At 38.8% G+C, this 22,939-nt stretch overlaps 1 protein-coding gene and 1 pseudogene across 2 annotated transcripts; both read left to right on the forward strand.

Annotated features, from left to right (window-relative positions):
* Positions 1-10,237: 10,237 nt before the first annotated feature.
* On the forward strand, positions 10,238-17,356 carry LOC143878240 (uncharacterized). The gene is made up of 7 exons (XM_077380542.1): positions 10,238-10,349; positions 11,324-11,472; positions 11,595-11,728; positions 13,502-13,703; positions 14,545-15,120; positions 15,817-15,993; positions 16,989-17,356. Exons 2-7 carry the CDS (start codon positions 11,329-11,331, stop codon positions 17,175-17,177), a joined length of 1,422 nt encoding a protein of 473 aa, XP_077236657.1. The 5' UTR covers positions 10,238-10,349; positions 11,324-11,328; the 3' UTR covers positions 17,178-17,356.
* Positions 17,357-19,219: 1,863 nt separating this feature from the next.
* On the forward strand, positions 19,220-22,210 carry LOC143878134 (tetraspanin-8 pseudogene; annotated as a pseudogene). The gene is made up of 2 exons (XR_013250880.1): positions 19,220-19,726; positions 21,857-22,210. The product of XR_013250880.1 is annotated as a tetraspanin-8 pseudogene (transcript).
* The last annotated feature ends 729 nt before the right edge of the window (positions 22,211-22,939 follow it).

Below are 22,939 nucleotides of genomic sequence, written 5' to 3' on the forward strand. Positions count from 1 at the left end.
AACAATAAGAGGAGAGTTTAAAAGTAAAAAAGACTACTGCCTCTAACTTCAAATTCAAAACACATGTTATCTTCTCCTATGAATGTGGTGTACTGTAATCTTTTCGAGATTGTAGATGACATGCTTCAATACGCCTCCTCAAGCTCAACGGCCCATTGTGGATGTTGAGATTGGACCTAAGTGAGGAGAAACGAACACACGAGGGTGGTTTCGTCAGAAGATCGGCTACTTGATCTTTTGTCGAGATGAATCAGACATCAAGATACCGTTGAGCAACCTTCTCGCGAACAAAGTGAAAGTCAATTTCCACATGCTTTGTTCGCATGAAAAACCGGATTGGCAGTGAGATAAGTGGCACCAATGTTGTCGCACCATAATATTGGTGATTTATTAAGGTAAATCCCAATTTCACGAAGAAGAGATTGGATCGATTATAGTTCGGCGGAAGCATTTGCAAGTGCTCGATATTTCGCCTTAGTGCTAGATCGAGCCACGGTAGCCTGTTCGTGTGAGCTCCTGGAGATTAGATTAGGGCCCAAAAAATGCTATAACCACTATTTGACCTTCGATCATCTGGGCAACCGGCCCAATCCACATCGGAGAACGTACTAAGTGACATTGAAGTTGAGCGATGAAATGAGACTCATCACAAGTGAATTTTTGAGATACCGCAGTGCACGCTTGACGGAAGTCCAACGTGTGGCGGTTGGACAATGCATGAACTGGCAAACTTTATTTACAGCGAACGAAATATCCAGCCAAGTCAAAGTTAAATATTGGAAAGCACCAACCACGCTGCAATACTCGGTTGGATTCTACAATGGTTCACCCGAATGACGAGGGAAATATCCGGCCAAGTCAAAGTTAAATATTGGAGAGCACCAACCACACTGCAATACACGGTTGGATTCTGAAATGGTTCACCCGAATGACGAGGGAGCTTCTCCGATGATGACATAGGCATTGAAATAGGTTTAGCTCCTGTCATGTTAGTCCGCTTCAAAAGATTGACAATGTATTGTCGTTGAGATAGAAACAACCCTTTAGAGTGAAATCGTTGAGATAGAAACATAAATAGGTTGTGTTACGCCCAAAATCGATAACAGATAAGGCAGTGACAAAAGAGCTGATCTGGCGAATCCCAGTTGATGAACTGATTAAAAGATTGTGTCCTGCATAGGAGAGCACAAGGTCAGAAAGCCAACCCGGAGTCGTAGCTCCGGATGAGCCCTTCGACACTCAAGTCAGTAATGGGCACAAAAAGGGGAAACTAAAGCTAGGAATGGTGATTCTTTAGGATTCGGTTCTTTACCTTTGAGCCTTAGGAGGCCTTTTATAATAGAGTTTTGGGTAGTGGATTACCCTTTTGCCCTTGGGGACAGGTGTCAGCCTATTAGTGGATTAAACTTTACCCTTTCCTTCATGCCCTTGGACAGGTGCAAGATTGTGGTTGGGCAAGATTTACACTTGATCTTTCCTTTTTTAGGTTGTGATGACCCTATTACCCCTTGTTGGGTGATGAGCATGTGGGCTTGCCTTGGTACCACATGTTGATCTATGAATGGGGGATATTTTTGACCCCATCAGGTTGTCTCTGAAATCGTTTACATAGAATGATCCTAACCCCACGATCTATGTGCCCTCTCAAATCTCACCCCTCCTTCTGCCATAATTCTCTCTCCCCACTTGGAGACACCAATTTATCGAGGAAAAAAATTCCCTCTACCGAACATGGCATAAAAGTAAAATTGAAAACGGATCAGCCGGTAATTTCTAAACTGCATTCTACTACAATTTCTAAACTACAAGAATCCATCTCTCATCATTCCGAAGAGCTCACGAAGTTGCAGGATGTTGTTGCTCGACTAGAGGCTTCGAATACAACTAAATTTACAGACATTCTACGATGCTTGGGAGCGACAGTCATTCATAATGTGCCCGCTGATTCGAAAACTGGAGGTAATATTGTTGATCAGAGTTAGGTTGTTTTTCCACGAATCCCAGCCCCTCCTTCAGGTACTTTCCAACCCCGTTATGCAAAGATAGATTTCTTAAATTTGCAGCCGATGATCCAAATGGTTGGATTTATCGTTGTAGCAAATTTTTTGGGATTAATAGAATTGATACGGAGAAAAGGGTGGCTCTAGCTTCGATTCACTTAGAAGGAAAAGTTGTTCAGTGGTTCCAATGGTTTGAGCACACCTATGAAATTGTTTCTTGGCCGGTTTTCAAAAAAAGCTATTTGTGAGTGTTTTGGAACAAAAGTGGGAGATGATCCCATTGGTTATGCGGCTTTGACAGACTGGAACAGTTGTAGCGTATTGGGAACGTTTTGAAAATTTATCTAGTAAAATTGAAGGCCTTCCTGGTCAATTTTTTGTAAGTGCGTTCCTTGCGGGACTTAAAGATGAGATTCGACCAGGTGTTCAATTGCACAAACCTACAACTCTAGATCAAGCCATTGAGTTAGCCGGGTTACGCGAGGAATCAATTGATGCTATTACTTGTCATCATCGACCCCATCCTAAACCTTCTCTACTGTCTTCACCGCTAGGTCCGAAACCCCAATTTGGTGGTAGTAATGGCCTTCCTCCCATCAAACACCTCACCGAAAAACAAATGATGGGAGGCTGAGAAAAAGGCCTCTACTACAACTGTGATGAGAAATTTCTATCGGGACACCGTTGTAAGCGACCCCGACTGTTTCTGTTAGAAGGTTGTGATAATGACGAAGTTGAGGCAGAAATGGAAGATACTGATCTTTCCCCTGAAGAAGTTCCGCCTGCGGATTTACAGATTTCTGTGTTCGCACTCACAGTTTCACCGTCATCCCCAACTATGCTTATTAAGGGGTTTGTAAAAATTACTTTCACCCCATGCATCGCATGGGTTTCCCACTAGTTACTAAAGAATCTCATTGGCAATGTCAAATATTGAAGAAAAAAAAACATTGGGAAGGGGTAGGGAGTGGGGGATAGGCTATGATCTTTGGACACGGACGCGAGCATGTTGACACGGACATGACAAACTCCCAAAATTTAGAAATGGGGACACGGCTAAAATAGAAAGTATGTATAATCATAATTTGTGGATACGGATTTGTGTGCTGAGTTTCGACATGGCTACATGGCATCTAACATGGCAACCCCTAAAATTCAAGAAATATTGTCATACTCATACACATACATACATATAAAGTTACTAACACTTCTAGCTATACATTTAAAAGTGTCGAAAGGAGTGTTGACACGTGGGGACACGGGTGTCTTGTCGGACATCGGCGATCAATTCAAAGTGTCAGCTAAATTATAGGGGATAGGTGGTTCCTGAAAGTCTAAACCTGACTAAAAAATCTTTGTCTTCTTTTTTCATAACGAAAAAGCAATTCGATGCTTCTTTGACATTTTATCTATAAATTTGTGCTGATACCCAATTTTAAAGCTGTTTGGAAGATTGGATTTCTGTACATTTATTTTCCTTTTAATTTTGATTTTTGGTGTTTCTAATGATTCATGACTTCGATACTTCAATTCGACTTGTTATCTTTGTTCTATGATTTTCTAGACTTTTCATGGCTACTCAAGCAGTACTATTCCCATGCATATTGTAACTAATGGATAAACATGTCGGTGTATTTATATTTAGCACTCTCTTGAGTGTTTGTAGTGGGCAGCAAGTAGGACCCTACTATTTGCAGTGCCAGTTGTTGCAGATGCTCATGGTAAGAGACAACATCTCTTGAATATAAAGAAGGGAAAAGCGTTGTGTGATCGAACCAATACACTTGATGTCAGAGCACTGGAGAATGATACGTGGTGTACGGATGTTGGATGCTCGACTTGGTCTGATTCTCGTTTATTAAGAGAGGTAATTGTGAAATCTCATAGTGTACAACATCTCATCCCACATGTTTGCTGGGAATAAGTCTGATAATGTCTGAATTATACTTGTGAGGAAATCTGTGTTGATGTGTTCCCTCCACAATGCTGGTCTCTTGCTTCTCATTTCTTGCATTCACACCGTGCATCTGGATAACTACTGCAACAACTTTTTTATAAGGGATTTGCTAGGGTCCATCGCGGAGTCGCAGAAGGCATGTTGCAGCTGGTCTGACATGCGACAGACCAGCCGCAAAATGCCTTTTGCGATGGACGCTAGCAATTCCCTTTTTATAATGAGACTTCTCCACCTCTGTTTTGATATTTTTAAAATGATTTCAAGTTCTTTAATGTTTTAGATTGTATTTTGACTTTGTACCAAAATATTTTTAAATGCTTGAAAGGTTAAAGCATAGTTTCAAAAGTCTCCTGCATCACTATCAACTAGCCTGGGTCGACTCTCTTTTACCTTAGTTGTGTTCTTATCTAATTCTGTGTTTTTCCGTAGAAAAAAAATATTCAAAACTCCTTTTGACTCTCTTGAGTTATGAGTTTTGACTACATCAACTATCTACTTGGTCGCGCCAATCAGTGCCCAATCACACCGCGCCAAGTCTCCTAGGATTTGCTTTTGCCAAATTTTGGCCCACATTCGTGTTTTGAAACACTGGGTTAAAGTACCTATCAAGTTTTCTCTGAAGCTCCTCTCAGATTTCTTGTGTTCAAATTTTACTAATTCTATGGTAAAAGACCAAAAAAGAAAAATTAATTCTATGGCAGTGCCCTAGAAATTAGCTTTAAAGAAAGAACATGTCAATGCTCGGTTTTATACAAGATTTCTGGTTAAAGTTATGCCACATTGATGTCTGGAAAATATCAAACAACGTTGCTCAACTATAGGGACTTGGGGTTGTTGCAAATTTTGACTAATTCCTACTGATTCGAGGAAAAAAATGGGGCCAAGGTTTTCGGTTTTGGTTTCGGTTTCGATATGCATTTCAGTCATAATTGAAATGGAAACATGTTGGTTTTGGATGGAAATTTTTGGTGGAAATCCTGTTAATTTACGGAAACATATGAAAACATATGCAAATAATGAACATTTAAGATGACATTTTTCTGAAGTGCTAGCATAAGCATATAAATGCTCAATAAAAAATGCACCACATGAGCAAAAAAAAAAGGAAAAAAAAAGCAAAGAAAATACTTTTAATGGTTTAACAACATCGAACACCTGATGATATGCGTTGTCATGCAAGTACATACCACATTTCATTTGTAATTCATATAAATATTAGGACATAATACATTCACTACATTTCATATGCAATTCATATAAATAGATTTATGTAACACATACTCGTGCAATATACCACTAATATATTAACGATTTTAGTTTTGTTATGCGTTTAGGTTTCCATATGTATTTTGATGAGGATAGAAAAGGAAACATTTCGGTCGCTTTGTGTCGATTTCGGTAAAAATTTAAAACTATGCTTAGTGCAACATGCATGCCTAGAGAAATATTTCCTTTATATGCTTTGAGGTGGTCATGGGCCCAAGATTTAACTCCAGCAAGTCCACGCTAATGGGCATTCATCTTAGTGAGAAGGAGAAGTTTCAATTTTCCAAAGTTCTTTGGTGTGGCATTGGGCACCTTCTCGACAAGTACTTGGGCATTTTGATTTGTGGATGTCGACCAATCCAGGCTCTTTGAGATCCAATCATAGAGAAGGTGGGGAAGTGCTTGTCTTCATGGAAGAAAAGTACGGTATCTATGGATGTCAGAATTGCCTTGATTAAAGTGATGCTAGCAAATATCCTAATCTATTATCTCTAGATATTTAGATGTCCAATGAGCGTGACTCTTTGCATCGAACCTAGGCAGAGGACGGGATCACTGCGAGACGAGGCTCTTTGAGATCCAGTTCTTCGCTTCTAAATGGAAGTTTAATCACCTGCGTCACCCTGTTTGAACCCACTGGCCATCACAACAACAGTAACCTGCCGAACTAGGGCTTTGGAAATTACTTAAGCTAACATTCCCTTTTCTAGCCTGCATACTTTGCCCCTTCTATCTTTGACCCAATGTCAGGTGATAAGAATATGTATTATGTAGACTTATTCTTGAAATTCACCTGCTAGAAAAGGATTTTTTATTTTTTATTTTATTTTATTATCCAATTGATTTGAAGGGCAACAAAGGTTTGCGATTATGATGAAAACAATAACCATCACTTGGATAACACAACTAGTGCAAACAAAACATTATTCCACATAAAACTAACCACTATAGAGGCTTCCCTCTCCCTTCTGTTGTAGCAATTTTCACTACTGCTATGGTTACGGGCTTTCATTTTAGTTCTTTCTTTGTTGGAAGAGATTGAAATCAAGTTCTTTTAAAATGGGGTAGGAAAAACATACGCCGGCAAACCTTCTATCGGCTGAGATTGAAATTATACTCTTTTATAAAGGTGTACATACATGCACGCACACACCACCCACTCACCACCAATGAATTACCCCCTTCACAGGAAGCTGCCTTCGCTACCACTTGCCATTGGGCAGCATTAAGGTTGTTAATGCTAGTAGTTGTCGTCAACATAGGTATCTAGGTAAAAGGATTAAAAGATCACACAACATGTTTAACAACACCTCTCTTCCTCCAAGTTTCAATGTGGATCTTTAAGATTACTTGATTTGTTGCCTATAATAGCCAATTAGAGTCGTACAGATAAAAAATGCTCTAGATGAATAACATTCATTTCTGTCGTTGATAGTTCTGAATTGCCAATTAGAGTCATACAGATAAAAATGCTCTAGATGGATGGCATTCATTTTTGTCGTTGATATTTCTGACTCGATATTCTGCCCTTACCTGGTTGACCTCAGAAGCAACCTGATGTCAATGATGCGTTCTGTTCCTAAAAGTAACAGATTGAAATGGTAAGGAGACTATCATGAAGAAGCATGCTGGAACAGCCAAGGTGCAGTAAACTCCTGCATTTTTTACTGTTTCCTAACAGACCTTAAATCTATTGGCCACTCCTTCTCCTGGTCCAACAAATCCAGACTCAATAACCTTGAGCTAAGAAATCTTGATCGAACCCTTGTCAACGAGGAATGGCTGTGCTCCCATCCCCACTCCCTAGCCAATTTCAAAAACCCTGGTCTGTCTGTTCACAGCCCCATCATTATTCAAACTATGGAAGGATATTCGAGAGATAAGATTCCACTCAAATTCCATGACATGTGGCTGGAAGATCTGTCCCTATATGAGGTAGTCGAAAGAGCCTGGGCTACAAAAACCAAAGGGAATCCCCTCTTTAGAGTCACCAGGAAGCTAAAGGAAGTGAAAAATTATATAAACACCTGGAATAGAGATATCTTTGGCAGAGTAGATATTCTCCTTCCTTCTGCTAAATCAAGTCTCGAAGACATTCAAAGCAAGCTGGTCTCAGATCCCACAAATCAAGACCTCAGGAACAAAGAATCTCAAGCCATAGATAACTTCTATGGCATTGCCAGGTACGAGGAATCCCTTTTCAAACAAAAAAGCTAGAGTGAATTGACTGAACCTGGGAGATTCAAACTCCAATTTTTTTCACTCTGGTATGAAGGCCAGAAGAAATCAAAACTGTATTTATGCTCTATCTGATGCTGAAGGCTCAACTTCCACTGAATTGAGCAAAATAAAAGAAGCCCTTATTTCCTACTATAAGAGCCTTCTTAATTGCAAAAATGATCCTCTTGAAATCCCTCCACCCCTGATCTTACCAAATTCCTATCAGATGAGCAAGCTAATCACCTCACCAGGGAATTCACAAAGAAAGAAATTGAAGAAATCATCAAAAACTCAGATGGGAGCAAAGCTCCTGGTCCTGATGGCTTCAATGGGAACTTCTATAAAGCTTTTTGGTATCTGATCGGTGACAAAATCTCTGAGGCAGTTCTATACTTCTTCAGCTCCTCCAAAATGCCTTTTGGTCTCAATTCCACCTTTTTATCTCTCATTCCTAAAAGCCAGGATGCATCCACCCTAGACCAGTATCGGTCCATAGCTCTCTGCAACTTCTTATATAAAATCATCACCAAACTCCTTGCTTGTAGAATGAAAGAAGTTATGGATTCCATCATCAACCCAAACCAATCAGCCTACATAAAAAATCGAGCAATTCAATATAACATCCTTTTAGCCCAAGATCTTGTTCACAATTTCCATTTGACCAGCAAAGATCCAACTATGTGCCTCAAGATGGACATAAAAAAGCCTTCGATAATGTGAATCACTCCTCCCTTCTTGCTTTCATGGCAATAATTGGATTCAACCAGACTTGGTGTAAGTGGATCCACCAATGTATCACAACAGCTTCCTTTTCTGTCTTAGTTAATGGAACTCCCTGTGGGTTCTTCCAATCCACAAATGGGCTAAGGCAGGGAGATCCCCTGTCTCCCCTCCTATTCTGCATCTGCATGGAGATGCTTTCTGTTATGGTGGATGAGGCTACTGACAAGAAGGAAATTAGTACTCCTTTCACCAAAGGTAACTTATCCATCTCAAACCTCCTTTTTGCTGATGATGTTTTGGTGTTTGCAAAATACCCCCCTGGTGGCATTAGGTATCAAAGAATGCTTTCAAAACTTCAAAAATTGCTCTGGCCTTGATGTGAACACCAACAAAAGCCTCGGAACCACTACATAGTGGTTCCAACACTCTAAATTGTGGTTCCAAGAGTCCAACTTGTGTCTGGTAAATTATAGTAGTATTTTAGTGGTTTTAGAAGTCATCATGGCTCTATCATTGGTTTTTAAACCTATTGGAACCATTAAGAAGGCCTCGGAACCACTATTTAACCAAGACTGTAAATTATGGTTCCCAAGTGGTTGGTACATTGTAATACTATTTTATTGGTCTTCAAAGGGATAATGATTGTATCATTGGTGTTTGGAATATATTGGAACCATTACGTAAGCCTCGGAACCACAATTTAGTGGTTCCGAGATGTTACATAGTGGTTTCAACACTCTAAATTGTAGTTCCAAGAGTCCAACTTGTGTTTGGTACATTATAATAATATTTTAGTGGTTTTAAAAGTCATCATGGCTCTATCATTGGTGTTTAAACCTTAGAGTCAATACGTTTGGTATTTAATGAGATAAAAGGGTGGGCCACATGGATGGGGTGTGAGAGAGAGATATGAAGGGTCACGATAAAGGGAATGTTGAGGTGGCTGGCATGTGGGATTATGGAGGAAGGAGAGGTTGTCCACCTCAGCATGGAGCGGTTAGAAGTCCATACATGGGCAAAAGATCAGCTGAGGGACTTGGGAAATTAGAGGGAGGGAGATTTATTTGTATTTTTCGTTTTATAATCGATAGTGATTTAGTGATAGCAAAGCCTTTTGTAATGGAAACATTGCCATAGGTAGATAGGATTAGACGATATTTAATAGAGATACGTTATTGATCAAATTGATTAGGGTAATATGGGACGTGGATGTAGCCGTTTAAAAAGGCAACGAATACCAGTGAAAATCATTTCGCATGGAAAGTTGCCACGGTTGAATCCCTGCAATTAGAAAAAGTTTATTGGAATAAGAAAAGACGCTTTATTTTGAGAAAAATCCGGAAAGCAGGGTATTGGTGGCTTTTATTAGGGAGAGGAAATCGGTTTGAAACTTGGTTTATCATGGTTTTTGAATTTTTATTGCCCTTTTAAGCTGACGTGGACTGCCATGTAGAATAGAGGGAGGAAGGGGAGGGCTGCCACGTAAGCGGTGACAAGTAAACCCCCCTTCCTCTTTATTATATTAAATATAATGAGAAAACGGTTTCTACACATGTGGAGAGAGTTCTCTACACACTAGCTTAAAGTACAGTGGGGGCCCACATTGTTTGGGTGATCGAAGCCATTCATTTTAAAGGCCCTCACATAGATAGGGTGTATACAAAAAATCAGATCAATAGGATCATCCTAACCCTACGATTTGTGGAGGTAAAATGGATGTCTTTAAACCTTCACAAATTAGTCTATTTTTTGCTTCCACAGTTCGAATGGTTAGGATAATCCTATGGATCTGATTTTTGTGGACACTCTATCTATGTGAGGGCCTTAAAAATGAATGGTTTGGATCACCCAAATAATGTGGCCCCCACTATATTTTAAGCTAGTGTGTAGATAACTTATCTACATATGTGTGTAGGAACAGTTTTTTCACTGTATTTTAAGCTGTTGGTGTAGCTATAGCTACACGTATGTGTAGCTTCACTTAACTCATATAGAAGATGGATAGGTATTCCCACGATCCGTACCGTGCATTCCGTACTTTTCTCATCTACACAATCTGTATCAATCGTAGTGGGCCCCGGCATGGTATATATAGGTACGCTGAAAGGCCGCTCTTTGTTGCCACATTTCAAATTTCATTTCCCGGGCAAAAAAACCCTAAGCCAAGGAAGACGAATCGCAAGGTAATTCTCCGTTTCTCTTCCTCTTTCCAGTTTATCTAACTTTTTCTTTCGATTCAAATCCCATTTTTTTACATGTTCTCAGTTGTCCTGTTGTTTGCTCTCATATTCGTCGTTTGACTGCTGAAATTCCACTTCTTAGATCAGAATTCTTTGTTTTTTCGACGTGTCCATCATCATTAAAGAACATTTTTTTATGGATTTTGCAATTCATGGACGCATCTTGAGCATTCTTGGGTTTTGGATCTCTCAACGCATCATTTTGATAGATTTCTCCTTTTCAAAAAAAAAATTTTGATAGATTTCTACCCAATTTTACAATTTATTGGCGCATTTTGAGCATTCTAGGGTTTTGTTTTCCCTATTTTTGATAGTTTTTCCTCCGATTTTGCAATTTTTCGGCACATCTTGAGCATTCTAGGGTTTTGGATCTCTTAATCGTCATCTCATGACAAAAATATTATATCATAACGTTGCATTTTCTGTTTTTGATAGATTTTCCTCCGATTTTGCATTTTATCGGCGCATCTTGAGCATGCTAGGGTTTTGGATCTCTTAATCGTCATCTGATGCCAAAAATTACTATGTCAAAGCGCAACATTTTCTGTTTTCTATTCCTGTTGATCTTTTAGCCGAGGTTTACGTGTGTTAGATTCTAATTGTTCATTTGGATCATTTGTGTTTCTGTTTCTATTAAGTTCACATTTTTCATACTTTGTTTATTCTCTTTGGAAGGAGTGATAGGTTTTTATGTTGTTAATCTGTAAAAAAACCCTTTTTTCTTGATTTGTTATACAAATTTGATAAGAGAGTGTGTGTGTCTACTGCACTCTAATTTGATAGGGTCGAGCCACGTTACAATTTATTTCGTTCCTCTGTTAACATTGCCAAACATTTTATATATAGTTTTCAACATACGAGCAACAGTATTTTATCGATGTCAAATCTGCATCTAATAATTTGTCTTGGTATTCTAGTGCTCATGTGCTGTCATCTTCGAGGGATGGAACCTGTAGTTGCTACAGTGAGTGGCTATAGTGGGTTAGAGAGGTTTAAACTCATCAAGCTCATCACACAAACTGGGGCTAACTATGTAGGGGCAATGACTAAATCAACTACACATCTGGTGAGTTTCGATTTGTGTACATGGATAATTGATGGTGATTTCACTTTTGTTCTCTCTCAATTTTACTGGATTATGATGATCACTAACTTCCCTTTGAATTATTTGTTCTTATGAATCTTTAGGTATGTTGGCAGTTTGAAGGAAAGAAATATGAACTGGCTAAGAAGTTTGGAACAAAAATAGTTAACCATCGATGGTTTGAGGACTGCATGAAGCAAGGCAAATGCCTTCCAGAGGATTCCTACACTATGCAGAGGTATCCTCTGGTATTTTCTGTGATTTACTGTGTAAATGGAATTGCGAAATCGTATGGTTTTAGTTACTTCGGCCACTCTTTTTCCTTTTATATGCTTGATATCCTGTTTTTATTTTTTGTCAAAATTAAAATTTTAAGTGGATATTTTGTATGCTCTAATAGTGGTCTTGACATGATATTGGTGATTCACAAAGGCATGAGTATCACATTGAAGACAATAATGGATTCCGAAAAATACAGGGATCTAATATTGGGAAGGGTGTGAATGATGTAGGAGAGATTGTGGATAATAAGAACAATTTCACACGAACACAAAGTACAGGGAAATTAACACATTGTACAGAGACTTTTCATGAGGAAATAGCCCCCCCAAGTGACAAGCGGTACATATAATTGATTGACTACCAAATAGTAAATAGTGGAATGGTGTACATAGAACCAACCATTCAGGGTTACAATTTTCCAAAAACCAATATTGGACTTAACCACTCCATAACATATACAGTCATAATCGGTACACATGATGAAGTAAACACTCATGGTAGGTGCCGAATTTTAATCCTTGACACCTCTGTTGGCTAAACATAAATACATAATAGAACTTGAACTTTTAAATTTTATTATAGACATCATCATTTTTAGTGTCAATGCATTGCCAATTGTAGTGAATTGATCTTCTTGGGAATTGACTCAATTATTCTAGACATATCAGCTTGGGCATACATGATGACAACATTGGGGCCAATTAATCATGGGTGTTGAGGACATAGCTACGTGGGAAAGGTAATCGGCATTAAATATCCATTCTGGGGGTACTTTTTGGAGGTTTTTACTTTAAAAATGGCGATATAACATGCATGTAAACCATGAGAACATTGTTGGAGGGCACTCGTAAAACCATGTTGTAAGCTTTTGAAACAAGAAGCAATATACAAGAAGCTTGGGGCTTCTAGGACATTGACTCTGTCACAATATTTTCTTACTAAAGAGAGCTATTGAACACTGAACAGGCATCCTAGCATTCTATGACTCCATCTCAATTGAAGGTATGCACAAAATGAACTGGCTGCTCGCTTTGTAAAGAAGGGCCTGTATGACATGGCTATCATCCTCATGCAGGTGATATGATTTTGACTGGGTATGTTAAACTAGATATAATACCTTTGTCTATTATCTGTGTGTGTGTGTGTGTGTGTGTGTGTGTGTGTGTTTGTGTGTGTTTGTGTGTGTGCGCGTGTGTATTTATATATATTTCTTGTGAATCTGATCAGGCGACCCCCACCTCTATCTACTTTTCTCTTTTTCTTTTTTTATTTATTTTTAACTTAAAGTGATTTAAATAATTACTAAAGAATGCCATTAAAAAAAGTAATTACTAAAGAATTGTATTGGCAATCTTGTAAAAATAAACATTGGGAGAGGGTGGAGAGTGGGGGATGGGTGGTTCCTAAAACCTGACTAAAATACCTATTGTCTTCTTTTTTATTGCAAAAAAGTTATGCATCTTTTAACATTTTATGTATAAAGTATAAATTTGTGTTGATACTCCAATTTTAAATCTGTTTGGAAGATTGGTTTTCTTTACATTTTTTTTTAATTTTAATTTTGATTTTTCGTGGTTTCTCATGATTCATGGCTTTGATACTCCAATTTAACTTGTTAATCTTTGTGTTATTATCTTGTAGACTTTTCATGGCTACGCAGACAGTATTATTCTTATGCATATTTTCACTAATGGATATTTATATTTTGTACTCTCTTGACTGTTTGTAGTGGGCAGCAAGTAGGGCCCCTATTATTGGAAGTGCCAGTTGCGGCCAATGCTCATTGTAAGAGAGAACATCTCTTGACTACAAAGAAGGGAAAAGTGTTGTGTGATCAAATTAATACATTTGATGTGAAAGCACTAGAGAATGATACGTGGTGTATGGATGTTGGATGCTCGACTTGGTCTGATTCTCGTTTATTAAGAGAGGTAATTGTGAAATCTGATGTGTACTCGAGCAACATCTCAACTCACTTGTTTTTTGGAACTAAGTCTGATAATGTCTCTGAATTTTACTAACGAGGAAACCTGTTTTCCCTCCACAACGCTGATTTTTTGCTTCTCGTTTCTTTCATTCACTCCATGCATCTGGGTAACTAGTGCAACAAATTTTTAAAATGAAACATTTACACCTCAATTTTTTTTTGAGAATATTTCCACCTCCATTTTGTTAACTACGGCAACCTCTAGTTGTTGACTTCTTGTTGTCAACATAGGTATCTGACTAAAATGTTTTAAAGATCACACAAAATGTCTAATAAAACTGTTCTTCCTCTCAAGTTCCAATGCGGGTCTTTAATAAACAGGAAGAAGATTACTTGATTTGTTGCCTATAATAGCCAATTATAATGTCATACAGATAAAAATGCTCTAGATGGATGACATCCATTTCTGTCGTTGATATTTATCACTCAATATTCAGCCATTTCCTGGTTGACTTCAGAAGCAACCTGTTGTCCTTCGGAAATATCATGTGTTCCTAGAAGTAACGGATTGAAGTGGTAAGACACTAACATGCAGAAGCTTGTTGGAGCAGCCAATTTGTAGTAAACTAGTTTAATTTCAGAGTTTAAATTTACCATTCGATATATCAATCCTCACGAAGGTTTGATAATTTCCTTGGGATATGAATGTTACTTTGAAAATATTTGTGCATCCATTCTCTCTGTCTGTAACGTTTCAGTTTCTTGAAAGTTTTCGAGGTTCATCTTCTTTATGCTGTGAGTTTTTTTCACGATACTTCTAAATAGTTTTTCCACTCTTTAAACAGCATGAGGAACCTGTACGTTTTACCAGAAACAAAAGGAATGTTTGTGCTGCTCTTGGAAGCACTGCTTCAACTAAACATGTCCGCAAAGGCCGTCGGCTTGTGAAAAGCAACGAATCTGGGCAGAAGTGTTACTCAACTAGCACTGGTATCCAACTCAACAACATTGATGCTGTGTCTAATGATTCAAATGATCAGAGGAATGTGAATGATTCACCATACCAACAAATGAGTTTGGAAAATTGGTTGTGCAACTATGGAGAAAATAGGAATGGGGGGCTGGAAGAAGTTGAAGATATAAAAGAGTTGAATGACTTGCCTGCATCTAACGATTCAAATAAATTGGTGAATGAGAATGCATCACCTTCCCAAGAAACAACATCACAAAATTGTGATTCTGGGGAGAATAGGAATGGAGATGTTAAAGATGTTGATGACATTGGAGATCGAATCAGCTTGCCAACCTCGACAGAATTATCGTGTGTTATTTGTTGGACAGATTTTAGTTCTACGAGGGGAGTTCTACCATGTGGACACCGGTTCTGTTTTTCGTGCATTCAAAGCTGGGCAGATCATATGGTATGTAAACTTGGCATTTTCCACCTTTTCTTTTTTTTCTTCTCTTTGGGCCACACATTCTCTTCAATACACATCCATTTTTTTCACTGATTTTCTTTGTTACATGTGGATGTCCTCTATACTTTCAGAAATAGCCACCATGTATATATTATTTGAATGGTCATTATTGAGGTTCTATATATTAGAAGAGAACCCTACTGGCAACAGCATACAATTCCGTTCTGACAAATTCTCCAAATATTGAGATCTTCACCCAAATATTTATTGATCAATAGTCTGCAGGACTTCCAAAGTCCTGTTGAAATTGAAGTCTGCTGTTCCTTTGGTGCAAGCATTGTGGGGTTCCCATAGCATTTCATGAGGGCCTCATATTTCCCATCAGTGTGAGAGAGTAGATTCAAAAACATGTGGACTACTGAGACTTTTAATTCTTGTTTCTGAAGCTATTACATCTGACAAGGGGATGGCTTGGTGGGCTCCAGCCTCTCTAGTCCGTATTTTAACTTGATTTTTGTAAACTAGTCTATTTTGGAAACAGCCTCTCTGCAAAGCAGAGGTAAGGCTATATACATCTAGTGCACTGGGCCGCCCTTTTTTGTCTATTCTGGGCTTTATTCTTATGCTACTATCAGTTCTGTTATTTTTAGATTGAATTCCATTTGAATGACTTTCATGGATTGGTGATGGGTTGTATAGGTTTCAATTAGAAAAGTCTCAACGTGCCCTTTGTGCAAGGCTTCTTTTGTGAGCATTAAGAAAGTAGATGGGGCTGCTTCTTCTGATCAGAAAATATACTCACAGACGTTTCCAAGTACGTCAAGTGGGGATATATTCATGCTTCCGGATGGAGAAGTTCATGATTACGAAGGCCAGGTAAAGACCTATCTTTCATGTTTGTAGGCTTAATACTCCGAATTCTTCTTACCATTTCAAAGAAATGGACATGACCTTGACAATTTCCGTTTGTTGAAGCACCAAACCTCTTTGAAACATATAGATTTTATATGATAGGTGTCCGTATTTCCCTGAAAAATGCACGGGCAGTTTATAAGTACAGTGGAGCCCATCTATTTAGATGAGCTAAACCATTCATTTGTAGGTCCTTCTTAGTTAGGCCGTGCCTCAAAAATCTTCTCCCTAAGATGATCCGAACTCACATTATAACTGGTGTAAAGATGGAACGCTCATGAAGTTAAAAAAATATGGCGGTATAGATACCTTCACAACTAGAAGGATTGGTATCGTCTTATGGAGAAGATTTGTGGGAGTGAGCAACAAATCAACGATTTAGATCAAATAATTAGGTGGACCACGGTGTACCTTTCCTGCCCATGTATTTTCAGGGAAATACAGTCTGATCGTATCGTATCAAATATCCGAAACAAATTACCATGATTCTGTTCACAAGTGCTGTACCAGTAATTGTAAAACCTCTTTTTCCCTTGTTTCTCTACTCTATCTTAGTGCTTAGATAAACTTCTTAAAAACTCAGTAACTGGGCTTGAAAATCAAGGCCTGTGTCGAGTTAATGGGTTAACTCAGTTTTCTTGAAACCAGAGATATGTACTAAAAAAACACTTGAAAATCCCTATTAGGAGCTCAGCTAACTCAAAATATTAGAGCACACAACTTTTGAGCTCGAAAACTTTATCGAGTATCCCGACTAGTTTTCAATCAACTCTGTGCCATCCGTTGAGTTCATATTGAGTCGAGTTTTGACATCCTAAACTCACTCTCTTGTTATAGTATGCTCATACTGAGTTGTTTTGGTTCGTTATTTGTTTAGAGAGCTAATATACATCATTGGATCCATGTATAGCCATATATAAATGAGTTATCATATCTAATTTACTGCCCCTTTGTTTCAGGCGCTTCTTCAGCGCTCCTCACCGGTGGCTTGTTGCGAATGCCGTAATAGGGAACCTGAAGATCTTCTCCTAAGTTGTCATCTTTGCAGGACTCAATGGGTCCATTCCTACTGTTTAGACCCTCCTTTGATTCCATGGACTTGCATTCATTGCCGCGATCTTCGGATGCTCTATCGACGCTTCCATTAATCTAATACCCCTTTTGGTTAATGTATTTTTGAAGCAAAATGTTTGCGGATTCAGGCAGTTTTTGCCCCGAGGTACACTTATAATTGTTTCTTTAATTAATCTATGCTGTCTTTGTAAAAAAAAAATAATTATACTGAATCATCTAAACTCTAAACCAATTCAAGATATTATTAGTTCTATGCCGTGGGAGAGCAAATTGGTATCCAAAGATTATTACCATGCTTTTCATTCATTTTTGCAACATTTTTATTTGGGAAATGATGACAACACAACTATATTTTTGTATTTTCACAAACCGTATTGTCTTTTAGTATTTAAAGAGCTGTCAAAAGGTTATTACATTTCCCAAAAACTCTTAGGGGCCAATTAAACAAGAAAAGACAGCTGGGTTTGAGCAAATGCCAAAAATATGGTTGTGCTAATAACATTTCCCTTTTATTTTGTTGAAGTTTGGCTGATACCAGCAAGCGAAGAAGAAAAGAACCTCAAAATCCAAAATTCAACCTACATCACAAACGACCCTAGGAGGACACGAACAAGAGGATCCATTCCAAATCAAAACCCATAACCCATATGATGCCCTAAACCATGTGATGGATGAGGAAGATAAACAAAGTACATGTGATCAGAGTAAGGGGCGAAGGAACAACCAACTATTGAAGTTGGCTATGCTATTCTCGAAGAAGGAATAAAGGGCTAGGAGGACACTGAATCAGAGGATTATTCCGACACTGAAAAGGTTCTCTCCTCTTTAGAAGCCTCCTCAAAAGGAAGAAGATCCAACAAACGCAAATGGTCCCAAAAAATCTCATGGAAAAAAAGAAAGAAAGTATCCTGGGCGGACGAATGTAATCAAGTCCACCTGATCCTAGTCGAGCAAGAGAATAGTTGTGAAGAAGAGAAGTCATATCTGAGGAATCAAATGATTTATGGCAGGAAGTTCAAAAGAAAAAATGGCCAAGACGCTCACTAAGAGCCCAACATACCCCTACCAAATTAGCTGATTATTTAATTCAAAAGGTGATGAGCATTTAGATCTCTAATGCTTAGTGTTTGACGCTCATATGTGCTAAAGCCTTGGTTCTCCCTCTCTCCCATGTTCTGAGCTGGGGATGGTTTTGTGCCTTCATTGCATCATCTTTCTCTTTATTAAATAAACTGGTAAGGGTCCCGCCAAACCCCACCTTACTAATAAAATAAAATAAAAAGAAGGTTTGGCTGATAAAATCTTATAAGGTTAGAAGCTTATTTAGCTGTCAATAAGGCTACCACACTGGCATGCTCTTTTTGTTTTGGTAAGTAAGTTGGGATTGAACCTAACCACTTGGCCAAAGCGACTTTGATCGCACTGGCGTGTCTTCCTTGCAGTTCTCCTATGGGAAATGATATATTTGCCCCCTTGTGTTCCCTTGACCACCCCCTTCTAGCGTAAAATGAGTAGCCATAAATGCACTAAACGAGGCGGCGTGGGGAAGATAAGGGGCAAATATATCACTCCCCTTCTTCTATTTGATTAATAGATGGAGCCCATGCTGTTTCATGGGCCGTCATTGGCAGAGTTTTCTCTCATCCCACTCTTACTGCCCTTATGGTGATTTTCTGGGAGATGATTTTTTTCACCCCCTGTAGGATTATGCGCCCCATACGACATCAGAAAGCTTTAAAGTCTGCCCACAATTCCGTTAAACAGGGGGGCGCATAACCCTACAGTGGGAGGGAATCATCTCCCTGTAACTATTAGATTTGGTACCTTATTCCGACAACGTCCCTCATTAAGAGTTGGAACCTGGCCTTCTTGAAATGTCAGAGACAAAATCGCAGAACAGATAATGATGAAAAGCTCTTTCCCTATTTTCCTAATAAAAATAAATGCTACCCTCAAAATCCTCACGTTTGTGATATCTTCTCCTCTGTCCATGATTTTCTCACACAGAAATGTGAGGAGAAAAAAGAAGTAATAAAAGAAAGAAAATTTTCTCACAACCCATATCTTCAAATCTCTTGTTTTCTCTCTGTTTCACTCTGGTCTTTACATTAGAACAATGGTTCAACTAAGTAACAATCTGCTAGGATTCTTAAACTTCCTCACTCTTTTAACATCTCTCCCTATCATAGCAGTGTCTTTGTATTTTTATTTAGATCATCAGTCGATTTCCAATTGCCAGAAGTTCTTTGAATTCCCTGTCCTGATCTTCGGAATCTTCTTATTCCTTGTTTCATTATTTGGTCTGATTGGATCATGTTGCCGTGTCACATTTTTCTTGTGGATGTATCTCTTTGTGATGATTCTATTGATGGTTGGGCTCTTTTGTTTCACTGTCTTTGCATTTATTGTCACACATAAGGGTGCGAGAGACGTAATATCGGGCAGGGGTTACAAGGAATATCGGTTGGGAGATTATTCACATTGGTTGCAAAAACGCGTTGAGAATGCAGAGAATTGGAAGAAGATCAATAGCTGTTTGCATGATGCGAATGTTTGTGGGAGTCTCAGCCATGGTGTTTATCAAAATGCAGCAGATTTTTACAAGAACCTTTCGCCCATCCAGGTATTTTTTTTAAAATATATATATTATTATGATTATTGGATTGTTATAAGCATGGTTTTAAATTTCGACCGAAATCCAAAATTTTGGAATTTCGGTGGGACCGAAACCGGTATTTGGCGAAATTAAATATTTCGCCATTTACCAAATTTCGGCCGAAATTTCGAGAAAATGCATTTTTTATTTTAAAAAAAAAACGTTACAAAATTTCAGAATTTCTGTCCGGAATTTCGAACGGGAGTACCAAATTTCGACCGAAATTTCGGTTTTCCGGAAGTCCGAAACTGGTACCGAAATCGAAATTTTAAACCTTGGTTATAGGATGATGTGGATGCTGCACACCGTTGTGTTTTTATTTATGATCAGTATTTTTAACTTTATGACATTCAGGGAATCGCCTTCCACTATAACCTGATCAAGGATATTGTGGTCAATCAACCTTATTCATTGGCGAACATCTCTTATCTTTACCTCATTGGAGTCTGCAATCCCAATGGGGCCAGAGAACGCCTAGATTGTTCTGCCTCCATGATAATGAAGAAGACTACGTACACCCATCGGCTTATGATTCCCTATTCTAGAACCATCCAAGTTCAACTTATAGTAACCCTCCATAGGCGGGACCCATGATTGAGCAATTGACTGCAACTACCTCCCCACTGAAGCAGACTTTAGTCCACCCCTTTCTTAAGTCATCCACTGAGACAGATTTGAAGCTGGGTTGAGCCCTAATCAATGCAATGGTCAGTGCTCTCACCATAAGACCCCTAAACACCCTGACATTTCTCTCTTTCCATAACACCCAAATAGTAGTAAGCAATGTTACATTCCATAAATTTTTTCCATGTTTCCTCCAAGGTGTGAATGACCAATTTTCCAAGCGATTAGAGAGCTTGAATGGAAACACCCATGCAATGCCAAATCTATATAGAATTGTGCTCCACACGAACCTAGTTCTTCTGTTGTGAAAGAACATATGATCTACTATTTCTCCCGCCTCCACGTTTAGCGCACAATGCTTAACGATTACATGTGCTGATTACATACCGTGAGGATTTTGTCTAGAACAATGGCCCAAGAAAAGGCACAAACCCCTTGGGGGCAGTATGCTCCACACTCTAGCCACTAGCGAGGGTGAAGAATTGGATGCAATCAGGTTGTGGAATTACTTGACGGTGAAGGATCCAAAAGAGCAATACATCCAAACCCTTTCGTCAGCACCATACTTCTTTATGTAGCAGGATGCCATCTTTTCTATAAGCCTTGCTACGCTCTCATCTCTCTGTCAAAGAGGTTCCTCCTGAGTATAATCTCCCATGATTTCCCGTCCACCTCTCTCTCCAAACAATCTTTGACCCAAGCCTCCTCCACCCCCACTATGAACAGGTCTGGGAAGGCTTCTTTTAGAGGGGCATTTCCACACCACTTCTCCTCCAAGAACTTGATCATGTCCCAGAGTAAACGTTGAACCTAACGCATTCATCGAATTTTCTCTTTTGGTTTAATCTCTCTCCAAATTGTAACTCCTTTATGTCTGAACTTCTTGTTCGATATCCAATTCCTTGGATGAGCTCTGTATTTTTCTTTGATGACCTTCACCCATAAATGCAGGGGTGGAGCTACATGTAGCATAAGGGGGGCAGCTGCCCTTGTTGAGTTGGGCCAAACTCCTTAATAGGCACAACTCAATTGGGCCCAACCTTATGTATAACCCCCCCCCTATGTATGGCCATCTGACGCTCACCACAGGATTCTCATTTTAATTTGTTGTATGGCCATTTAAACTTTTATAATATTGTGGTTTTATTGTTTTTCTTTCTAAATAAAAATTTAAGGCCTTTGACTGATGAATCTGGTTTCACTTATATCCAATTCAAATGTACACCATCTTCATTAACATATCCAAGAGAAGTGGGCTCCACTTTTTCTAGGCCTAGGACAATTCAAATTTTTTTTTGGGGGGGCGTGGGGGAGGTTTTGGGCCCTTATGATTCAAAAAACAAAAAAAGTAGGATTTTGGGCCGTAAGCAATCCAAGATGGGGCTCAAGACTTTTAAGAAAAAGAGAGTGATTTTGTTGTAATTAGTAAATTATTATTGCAATTTTATTCATACATTATCCTCTATATTTCAGTCGGGTTGCTGCAAACCACCTACTTACTGTGGTTTCACTTACAAAAATGCTACTTACTGGACTGCACCGAAATCTAGTGTGGCCGATCCCACCGGAGACTGTAAGAAATGGAGTAACAATCAAGATGATTTGTGTTATGACTGTTCATCATGCAAAGCTGGTTTTCTTGCCAACCTGAAGAAACAATGGAGGAAGCTTGTGATCCTCAATGTCTCCATCCTTGTCTTTCTCATTCTCATTTTCTCCATTGGATACTACGCTTTCAGGAATAATCGATTCCATCACCACTACCAGAGACTTCAATCCCTCTATCTCCATCACCGCTACGAGAGAGTTCAATCCCTCAATCACTGAGCAGTCCAAGTCGGGTTCTGGACTGCTGAATTTTCATTCTTTATTTACCAAAAAAAAAGAAAGAATTGTTTGGTTTATTATGTGCTGTTTTGGCATGGATTGGATTCTTTCTAATAGATTTCATTAAGCAATTTATGAAATTTTGTGACTAATCCTAATTAATTTATTTTTCTCCATTGAAATGACGGTCGGATCAGCTTATGGATGGACAGTATTGATTGATGAGCACACTACTACATGTTGTTCTGGTTTAATCCCCATGAGAGGATCCGGATCCAGTGCTTCTTAACTTCAGCATTCTCAACTCAACTAAGCCTTTGTCCCAAACTAGTTAGGGTCGGTTCTTAACTTCGGCATTGATGGTCTAATTTTATTTTGATTATCCATTTAGTAGGCCCGCCATGGATTTTCCATGGTTAAAAGTCTGGTATGGTTGGATGATCCTAAGCACCCAGTTAGTATTTTTGTTTCTGTCTATTAAATGAGGACCTTTGAATATTTTCTCTGTGGTCCAAAATTCCAATACAGGTACTTGATTGAGTGTTAAGGAGGAAATCCAAGATGGGACCAACCTCGTTGACGGTCCAGATTGATCTAGGTAATAGACAATTGAGATGAAGTTTGCCACATCGTGTTCTACAAGATCAACAGTCTTGATCTCATACACATTTCCTGAAAACCCTCTTTATGTAATCCAAAATTACCCTTTTACAAATGCCTGTTCTAGGA

The sequence above is a fragment of the Tasmannia lanceolata genome, unplaced genomic scaffold (assembly GCF_043159265.1).
Source record: "Tasmannia lanceolata isolate RefF3 unplaced genomic scaffold, GAP_Taslan_0.1 ptg000006l, whole genome shotgun sequence".
NCBI classification, from domain to species: Eukaryota; Viridiplantae; Streptophyta; class Magnoliopsida; order Canellales; family Winteraceae; genus Tasmannia; species Tasmannia lanceolata.

Bases quoted from the DNA above. Each gene is read 5' to 3' on its own strand.
- LOC143878240 (XM_077380542.1), top strand. From the start codon at position 11,329: ATGTGCTGTCATCTTCGAGGGATGGAACCTGTAGTTGCTACAGTGAGT. The intron at 15,121-15,816 runs GTATGTAAACTT...TGGGTTGTATAG, and splicing joins AAAGCTGGGCAGATCATATG to GTTTCAATTAGAAAAGTCTC. The intron at 15,994-16,988 runs GTAAAGACCTAT...CCTTTGTTTCAG, and splicing joins TTCATGATTACGAAGGCCAG to GCGCTTCTTCAGCGCTCCTC.